The 9,685-nt window shown below is 38.6% G+C and overlaps 1 protein-coding gene across 7 annotated transcripts in view; it reads right to left on the bottom strand.

The window, feature by feature from the left end:
- Nucleotides 1–766: 766 nt before the first annotated feature.
- Nucleotides 767–9,685, bottom strand: part of DPP8 (dipeptidyl peptidase 8) — a 62,654-nt gene continuing 53,735 nt past the window's right edge. For all 7 annotated transcript variants that reach the window (XM_070577002.1, XM_070577027.1, XM_070577044.1 and 4 more), the window contains 3 exons: nt 9,237–9,379; nt 8,556–8,667; nt 767–4,976 (listed from right to left, as the gene is read on the bottom strand). In XM_070577002.1, the coding sequence (XP_070433103.1) occupies nt 4,854–4,976; nt 8,556–8,667; nt 9,237–9,379 (378 nt within the window). In that variant the 3' untranslated portion in view covers nt 767–4,853. The remainder of the gene's footprint in view (nt 4,977–8,555; nt 8,668–9,236; nt 9,380–9,685) is intronic.

Genomic DNA, 9,685 nt, shown 5'->3' with positions numbered 1-9,685 from the left:
GCCGCCAAAGCGGAGTGCACAAACTTAACCACTCGGCCACGGGGCTGGCCCCTGTCATCTTTATTTCTAATAATTGTATACAAATTAAGTTTAAGACCATAATACATAATATAGCAGTGGTTCTTTTTTTTTGGATCATCATCCCTTTGAGAATGTGATAAAGCCAAAGCCCGTCTCCCCAGAATGCACCTCCACTCATGCATGCAGTACTTTGCATACAACCTCAGAGAGTTATAGAATCCAGATTAATTCCAGATTCTGGAAGGATTAACAGACAAATCCAAATTTACTAATTTTAGAGGGGTTCAGCTGCTTATCCCCTCTCCCTTTCCCTAGTACAGCTTCAAAAGACCAGAGAATTGTCAAAGAAACCTCTGAAAAAAGTATTATACTGAGTCTCATGAAATTTCCAGTGCAATGTGCCGAAACCACCCTCCACTCCAAGTGGCGTTCTCAAAGAGCTCCCAGCTGCTCAGGGAGGGCATGCCAATCACCGGCTCCAAACACTACCTACCCCTGCAGTACCAACTGCTGGTTGTTGGACCCACTTGCAGGTACAAAGCAGTTCTCTGCACACCTCCCTTTGGGTTTGGATGCATTTTTGGTTAGTGTTTGCACTAGAAACTCCAGGTAATCACCTTGTAGTCTCCCTTCTCCACAGCAAGCACATGACCTTGTTCACGTTTATTAATGACTCCACAGTGGGCGCTAATCAAGGCAAGATTGCACAAATGAGGAATGAGGGGGAAAGGAATATTTACATCAATTAATTTTAGCAGCATCTTTATTGCAACAAAGAACCTGTAATAAAATGCAACAAAACTAATATTTCACTTTACATGATTAAAAGCCATGTAGCTGAAAATGAGAAAACCCATAAACGTACTCGAGTGAGACATGCAATTCTTTTTATACAAGTCAATGCTTAAAACAGCAGGCACTTTATGTTCTAAAATTAAAGACCTGAACTCCAATTGTGCTGAATACAACATAAATTTGTATTTGGGTTATTTAAAAACAAACATACAAACACTACTTTTTCTCTCTCTGTGAGGGACTTCTGCAACGATTACCTGGAGCTGTCTCTTGACAAAGTAAGAAAAGCAGGAGCCAGCACCGTGCATGAACATGTCTCCATATTTTAGGCTGCAAGATGGATGGTGAGGCGGGGAGGGGTTGGGAAGGTGGGAGCCAGGGAAGTTTTCTTATTCCTTTGTCTGCTCAAAATGGACACTCACCTTACATATTTTAGTTTAGATATGGCCATGTCTCTTTTCTTACCTCAAATAGCTATAAATTGGGCTCTCAGGCTTAGGCAAGCACTCTACTCTCTATCCCAATCCCCAAATCCCCCACTGCACCAAGGAAGACACATTTAGTGTAACAATTTTAATTAACTTGAAAATGTCATATACTAATTAGAAGTACTGCTTCATTAATAAGCATGCTTAGCATTTACTTTAGAATGGAAAAATTAACCATTTTATGTTATCTTTAAAATGTTTCATAGGAATATATTAATAAATACTTCTTTAAAAATTTGCCTTTTCTACATATCATTTAACTACCATGAGTCAAGACATCTGGATGGAGTCTAGTACCAACTGAACAGTAACGGGCTGTGTGGCCATGGGTATATTTTTTTCCTCTCTCTCTATGTAGGTTCCTCCTCTAACAAATGAGAACATTAGATTATATCAAAGATATAATAGCTTGAAAAATGTATGATTCTATAATAATGAGAGATCTTATAGGAATCATTCCACCTAAAGAGAGAATGGTGTTACAGAGAGGTGCAATACACCTTCTGTAAGGAATAAAAGATGTAGTAAAAAAAGTGAGCGTCAGTATCTATACCTCATTCTTTTAAAAGGTAACGCATGTGTTGTGACTTCATCCTACTGTATGAGGCTTTGGAAATGAGCCAGGAACGGCATAAAGGGAAAAACCTTCATTCCAAAATGAATCTCCAGACAAGGCGGATACACAGTTAACGATACCTTCTGCTTCTTTCAGAGTGAGAAGGGGCCAATAATTATCACAGATGAGCAGCTGTCTGGACTATTGTTGCAGGTCCTTGTAAATCAATCCAGTGTAAAAATCACCTATTATTTTCTTAATCTAACTCCATTCTCCACAGAAGAGTTTCTTAAAGTAGCCCACAAATGACTTGCTTTAGAATCACATGGAAAGCTTGTTAGAAATGCAGATTCCTGGTTACCACCCAAATCAACCATATCTAAATTTCTAAGAGTGAGGTTCAAGACTGCATTTCTTTAGTAAGCATCCCAGATGAATCAGACTTTGAACCCTGCTGCTCAACAATGCACAAGCAACTATACCTGTTGACGGTTGCTCAAGTGCACCTATTTATCAAGCCCACAAAAACCCCATTTGATGTTTAACCTAGTGCTTTTTGGCTCTCACCAAAACTGTTGCTACTTTTGTATACTCTTGCCTTTTAAGTTGTTACCCATAGATAGGGTACAAATAATTTTAGTGAGATTTCTACTGATTGCTTGAATTGACAATGATGTTTTCCATGTCAGTTTTAAAAATCAAATTCAGTCAAGCTGTCTTTTTGCAAGTGAATTCAGTCAGGTATTTTTCCCCCTATAGAAGGAGAATGGCATTTAAGTGACTAGGATTTAGGCAGAAGCATTCCTTGTGAGAGGAGGAAAGGAGAAGGCAAGATGCAAAAGGAAAAAACCTGTGAATGCAAGAAGTTGTTTAAGGTTTGTTTTGGTAAAATAAGAGATGCTATTTTGAAGAAACAGCCTTAATGGGTAAGAAGTTTCAAATGAGTAGTTGTCTAAAAGCCACTGTATACCATTTCTACTTTGCATATTATATAAGGATATATCCTTGGAAGTCAATTAGTTCACAAAAAAACCACCTTCAACAGTCAGATACATACTTAAGTCATGGGGGAAAATACTTTCTTGGGGAAAGAAAGTTACCCAAATCAATTTAATTTAACATTGAAAAAATATAAACAAATCTTGGCATGGGAAAATATCATAAACAAGAAAATCAATACATATACAGAAAATAAGGAAAAGTGTGGTACCTATTATACAGTATAAATACACAAACAGCAAAACCCAATTCCTTTCCCACGGACAGAACCACCAGGTCACCTGACATTTCTGGACTCCCCTCACTTCCCACCTGGACCTCAATGATGAAGTCCAGCTCTGATGCACAGCCACCATGCTTACTAACGGAGGCTGTGCTCTCTATGGGAGAAAGATACTCTTTGCATAGTGGTGAGAAAGAAAAGATGCAATGTTTCTTGGAGCGTTGTTTAAAAGAACTGGTAACAACTTTCCAAACACTGAAGCTTGTGATAACAACGGTGCCTTCTCTGCCACTGGCTCCAACGTGACCCATCTAGCACCTCAAGACTCTACAAGGACAGATCCCAATCAGCACCGGAAAGCCTGTGAGCTCCCTTAATAGTCAAGTGCTAGCGCTAGACCAGGAAAATGTCACGGCCATTCAAGAAATTGTTTATAGGCTTTGAACACTGAAAAACAGAGCCATGGCTTTGCCAGGGATCAGTCTCTGGTAAAGAAGTTGTCTGGAAACCTCTTTATTTTAAGCTCATGATAACTAAATTATGCTCAAATAATTTAAAAAGGATAAAGACAGTTTACATTTTTAAGGTCTCCAAAATTAAGAATAACGAAAACTTAGAATTATAAAAGTAACTCTGGGGACTTCCCCACCTCTGAATGATGTCAGTCTGTAACTGGGTTGGCAAGGGGGTGATTTCTTAACTCTGCTTTCCTTAACTAACATTCTAAGAGTTTAAATGTCACTTCTCAAATTTTTTCAGGAATATTTTTGGTCAAATTATACTTCTGCTTAGTTCTTCAGCAGACCCTTGCCTTCTCCTCTCCCTGTCATTCTCCACACCCTGGTCTCCCTGACTCCACTGCGATTCCCTTCCATCGCCCTAAAACGCTGGGACTTTTACTAAGGAAATACTCAATGGAAACTGGCACCACTAAGTTTTCTGAAGAATACAAGTGAACGTGTACTTTTTTCTTTTCCTAAAGGAAAAGAAACTGCCTGCAAATATTTAAGCTCTAATCATTTAAAATTTTTCAGCCTGTAATTATCAGTATTATAAGACTAATTAAATCCATGCTACATATACAGTTACTCGCTTTTATGCGAAAGGAAAAACCCACTCTGTCATATCATCAAAGAGAACTATTTATACTAGATACAGTTTAAATTGGCTAAAAACTGGTCAGAGCTTGAATGAAACAAAATAAGTGTCTTTAGGAGGCCACTAAGTTATCCTTGAAAAATCATTAATGACTGGTTAAGTCATAGGTTTAATAGTGATTAGTTCATAACATGCTGGATACACCCCAAGCAATGAAGCATAAGCTATTCAATTACATTTAAGTGCTATCAAATCTGTAACTAGTCAGAGATTCTGGAATTGAACCAAACCAATCTAATATCATCATATTTTAAGAAAGTTCGAAGTATACTGTAAAAATACACTAATTAAGTCCATGAGGTTTATAATGCTATTAAAAGTGAAAATAAGGTAGTATGGATACATGGTGCTAATGTCTTATTTCTTTCAGTAATTCTCATGGTACTGCTGGGTCCCTTAGAAATACGTGTCATTCAATTTTTTGTGTGTACGATTAAGTTATCAGATTACTATCCACAAGCTGTAGACGCCTGCATGGCACCAAATATACTTTAGAAGTAGATGTTATATGGCAGGTACCAAAAGGTGATGGTCAATTTTATGTTCTCTGTTGATTAAACCTCCTCATTTGGTTAAATAGCCAGTGTATATCAGAGTTCTACACAGGTCCAAATTATATCACTTTCAGAGCAGCAATACGCGATCCAAGGTTTTCTTGAAGGTAGTGCAAAAGATGCAGTTCATAATGTTCTCCAGATTCAGGAACTCTTATGCTGTGTCTCTCCTGAGGATAGATCTTAACAACAACAAAAAAATCAAAATACAAAAAATAAGAACTTCATAATACATCTTCCAAAGCTTTCCAGAGATTTTCAAAAGGATTAATAATATGGAGCACAGCCTCTCCAAGATATTACACATATACTCCTATCTAAAGGTCCCTCTCCTCTATTTGTAATTCCCTATATACCACCAGGCTTATAGAAGGCTTTATCTGCAGACCAATGGTTCTCCAAATGTGGTCTGCAGACTTCTGGGGTCCTCAGAAACCCTTTCAAAGGATACACAGTTAAAATTACTTCCAGAACAATACTAAGACATTACTTGTCTTTATTCACTGTGTTGGCATTTGCACTGATAATGCAAAAGCAACGGTGGGTAAAAGTGCTGGTGCCTTAGCATGAACAAGGCAGTGACGTTAAACGGTACCAGAAGTCACAGCATCCTTCACCACCACACACTTGCAGGAAAAAAGAAAAACGTCAATTTCACTTAAGTAGCTGTAAAAATCAGAATTTCATCAAACTGCATCCCTTGAGTAGATGTCTTTTTTAATATTCTGTGGAAATGGGAAGAACGCATAAAGCACTTCTGCTACAGAAGTCTCGAGGAAAGTGCTTGTGCAACTGAGCTGCAAGCTGAATTGCCACTTTTTTTGGGGGGGGGGGGTGAGGAAAATTGTTGCTGAGCTAACATCTGTGCCATCTTCCCTACTTTTTCTATATTGGATGCCGCCACAGCACAGCTTGATAAGTGGTGTGTAGGTCTGCACCCAGGATCAGAACATGTGAATCCTGGGGTCGCCAAAGCAGAGCACGCAAACTTAACCACTACACAACTGGGCCAGCCCCTGAACAGCCACTTTTTAAGTGGAACTTCATTTATTTTATTTATTTTTTTGGTGAGGAAGATTGGCCCCGATCTAACATCCATTGCCAATCCTCCTTTTTGCTTGAGGAATATTGTCCCTGAGCTAACATGTGTGCCCTCCCTCCACCTTGCATACGTGACACCACCACACAGCATGGCTTGATGAGTGGTGTGTAGGTCTGCACACAGGATCCAAACCTGTGAATCCCTGGGCCGCCAAAGCAGAGCACACAAACTCAACCACTACGCCACCAGGCCGGCCCCAAAATGGAACTTCATTTTTAACTTCAAAGAATAACAACAATGGGGTTGGACCTGTGGCCGAGTGGTTGAGTTTACACACTCTGCTTTGGCAGCCCAGGGTTTCACAGGTTCTGATCCTGGGCACGGACGTGGCACCACTTGTCGGGCCATGCTGGGGCAGCATCCCACATGCCATGGCTAGCAAGACCCACAACTAAAAATGCACAACTATGTACCGGGGGGCTTTGGGGAGAAAAAGAAAAAAATTAAATCTTTAAAAAAAAGAAAAAGAATAACAACAACTATGGTAATTCAGACTTGGGTATCTGGCAAATATTTTCTCAAAAACGAATGAAGTGAGCCAGTCAATTCAAGGACAACATTGACAGTATTTATTGCCAATGATAAACTCTGACCTTTTAAGTGAAAATTAGAATTTTGGAAAACTTGCATCTAGCACTACTAGCTCATGAGCTTCCCAATACTTAGAGATTTTTCTGATGAGATCAGTGATAATATTGATATATGTGGTTTTTAAAATATTGTATAATGAAATGAGTCAACATCTAGAAGATTGGCGTAATACAGCGAGCCAATACTTTCTAGATGACCAACGCATGGGTAAAAGACCCATTTGAAGTACAATGTCCAATAGATATTAATGTACCAGAGTATGAAAAATTTATAGATACGGCTTCAGATTCCACACTAAAACTAACCTTTAAAAAAACTACCATTTGCGGGGGCTGGCCCCGTGGCCGAGTGGTTAAGTTCGCGCGCTCAGCTGCAGGCGGCCCAGTGTTTCGTTAGTTCGAATCCTGGGTGCGGACATGGCACTGCTCGTCGGGCCACGCTGAGGCAGCGTCCCACATGCCACAACTAGAAGAACCCACAACGAAGAATACACAACTATGTACCGGGGGGCTTTGGGGAGAAAAAGGAAAAAATAAAAAATCTTTAAAAAAAAAAAAACAAAAAAAACTACCATTTGGGGCTGGCCCCGTGGCCGAGTGGTTAAGTTCGTGCGCTCTGCTGCAGGCGGCGCAGTGTTTCGTTGGTTCGAATCCTGGGCGCGGACATGGCACTGCTCGTCAGACCACGCTGAGGCAGCGTCCCACATGCCACAACTAGAAGAACCCACAACAAAGAATACACAACTATGTACCGGGGGGCTTTGGGGAGAAAAAGGAAAAAATAAAATCTTTAAAAAAAAAAAAAACAAACTACCATTTGCCCAGTTTTGGTGCAGTGTCAAAGAAGAATATCCACAATTATCTGAAAAGGCTAAAATATTCCTCCCAGTACTTTTTTTTTTTTTTGAGTAAGCCTGGCCCTGAGCTAACATCCGTGCCCATCTTTCCTCTACTTTATATGTGGGACGCCTACCACAGCATGGCTTGCCAAGCGGTGCCATGTCTGTACCTGGGATCCGAACCAACAAACCCTAGGTCGCTGAAGCAGAGTATGCAAACTTAACCACTGTGCTACCAGGCCAGCCCTGATACTCCCATTTCTTAACTGCTTACGCTATGAGGCTGAATTTTCTTTATATACCTTAGCCAAAATAACATTTCACAACAGATTGCACGTGGAAGTCAATATGAAAATCCAGGTGTCTCCCTTATTAAGCCAGACATTAAAGAGATTTACAAAAATATGTATTGAACAAAGCTACTTTTCTCAGTAAATTTTTGTTTTGTTTTGGAAAAGACTCCCCACCCCCCCATTTGTGTTAACATGTAATAGTTTATTATTGTTTTTTAAAAATAAATAAATATTTAAAATTTTTAATTTTAATATCTTATATGAGAAATACTGATAGACATAACTCATATAAACAAAAGCTCTTTGATATGTAAAGGGGTCTTGAGACCAAAATGCTTGAAAACTGCTGCTATAGACAAATATTTCATACTTTACCTACATAAATATCAACTGAAACAAAAAAAGAAAAAAGTAATATTTTTCATTTCTTATAAGCACATACGCTGTATAAGGAGTAGAAAGGAGGAAGAAAGGAGAAACAGTTTCTCTTAAAACCTTTAGAGTAATGGAACAATGAAGGTGGGTAACTTGTTGGTTTCTGCTCTGATGTCAATACAAAATAAAATTAAAAGACTGTGTAATCAGGTCCTAAAAATCCTTTTACGACAAAGAAATCAAGCAGCATTTCCTCACCCTTCCATGGGGAAGAAGAAAAGCAAGGAGGATAGTGAATGGACTCCTGTCATCTTTTCCATGATTACAAACTGAAAGCAGATACAGACACACAAGTCATGTAATCCAATAGGCTGGTTTTCAGCCTGGACTTCAACAGAATCTTAATTTTTATCCAACTAGAGGCACCTATTAACTATGTCTATTACTTTAGTTGTCTTAAGCAGAGAGTGGCCACAGCTGAAAATTCAGCCTTACACTATTATATTTCAAAGTAATCAATCACTAATCGCTATTTAATTTAATTAGGAAATGTAGAACTTACCTGTAAATCATATGGCTTTCCAGCCCTGACTAAAAAACTCAGTAATATACTGGTGTGTGCAAAATGGACATTCTCATCCAAGAACCCATGTAAGAGTAGTAAACGATTTGGTCTGGAGAGAGAGAAATAACAGAGGAATAGGCAAAATAGAGTATTTGGGAAAAACACTTAATGCCTTTAAACTAATTACAATTAACTATTAACTTCCTTATACTGTAATGTTAGAATAAGGATTCAACATTTTCAGTATTCAATTTTTAGTATATTAACCAGATGCTACATGTAATGAAAGATTAAAAAAATAAAAAGATCATGTGTTCAATTTCCTATTAAGATATTAGCACACATCAATAATTATTAGCATGTCCCTAGAAAAAGAAAAATCATAAACCTTATTTGTAAAATATATTTAAGCAGAAATAGAATTTTTCCATCATGAAACAGCTGTGTACTAAAACTTCTCCCAGCACAAGCAATTGCTTCAAATACAACTTGTGAAAAGACCAAATTATATGAACAGGCCTGTAATTCAGCTCTGAGAAACAGCCATGCTATTCCAGTATTCTATAAAATATTAGTCTTGGTTTTGCAGAATTTGTAGTTCTCATGATTATTAAAGACAATTTTTAAATGTTTAGACAATTTAAAATTTATAATATTAATTTTAAAGCTTGAACTTACTCAGAGGGAAACTTTTCTGCTTGCATGGCCACAGATCCTAAGTAATAGCCCTGTTCATTCTGGTCAGGGTGACCCATATAACGTTCTGTGTAGCCTGTATCATAGAAGATCCACAGAGTAACTGGAGCCCCAGCAATAGCAACCTACGTAAGACAACAGTGACAGTCAAATGTGGTCCAGAAAAGAAGGGCCAGCCATGAGAATTTGTAACTGCAAATTTACAGACTAAAATTATCCTTAGGCTTTAGCCCCACGAGTGGTACACACCTGGTCTCAAGCAACTCAGAGAATCAAAGCAGAGTACCAAGGTCAAGAACTTGACACTTTGTGAGTCAGTTGGCTTCACGTTCCCTAGGCTTGCCGCATCCCAACCTTATAACCTGGGCTAGTTGAAAAATAAACATGGGCCGCTTTGTTAAAAGGGGAGACTGAACTAGAATATATGAATG

This window comes from Equus przewalskii, chromosome 1 (assembly GCF_037783145.1).
Source record: "Equus przewalskii isolate Varuska chromosome 1, EquPr2, whole genome shotgun sequence".
Classification (NCBI taxonomy): Eukaryota; Metazoa; Chordata; class Mammalia; order Perissodactyla; family Equidae; genus Equus; species Equus przewalskii.
This window is presented reverse-complemented; position numbering and strand designations above follow the sequence as displayed.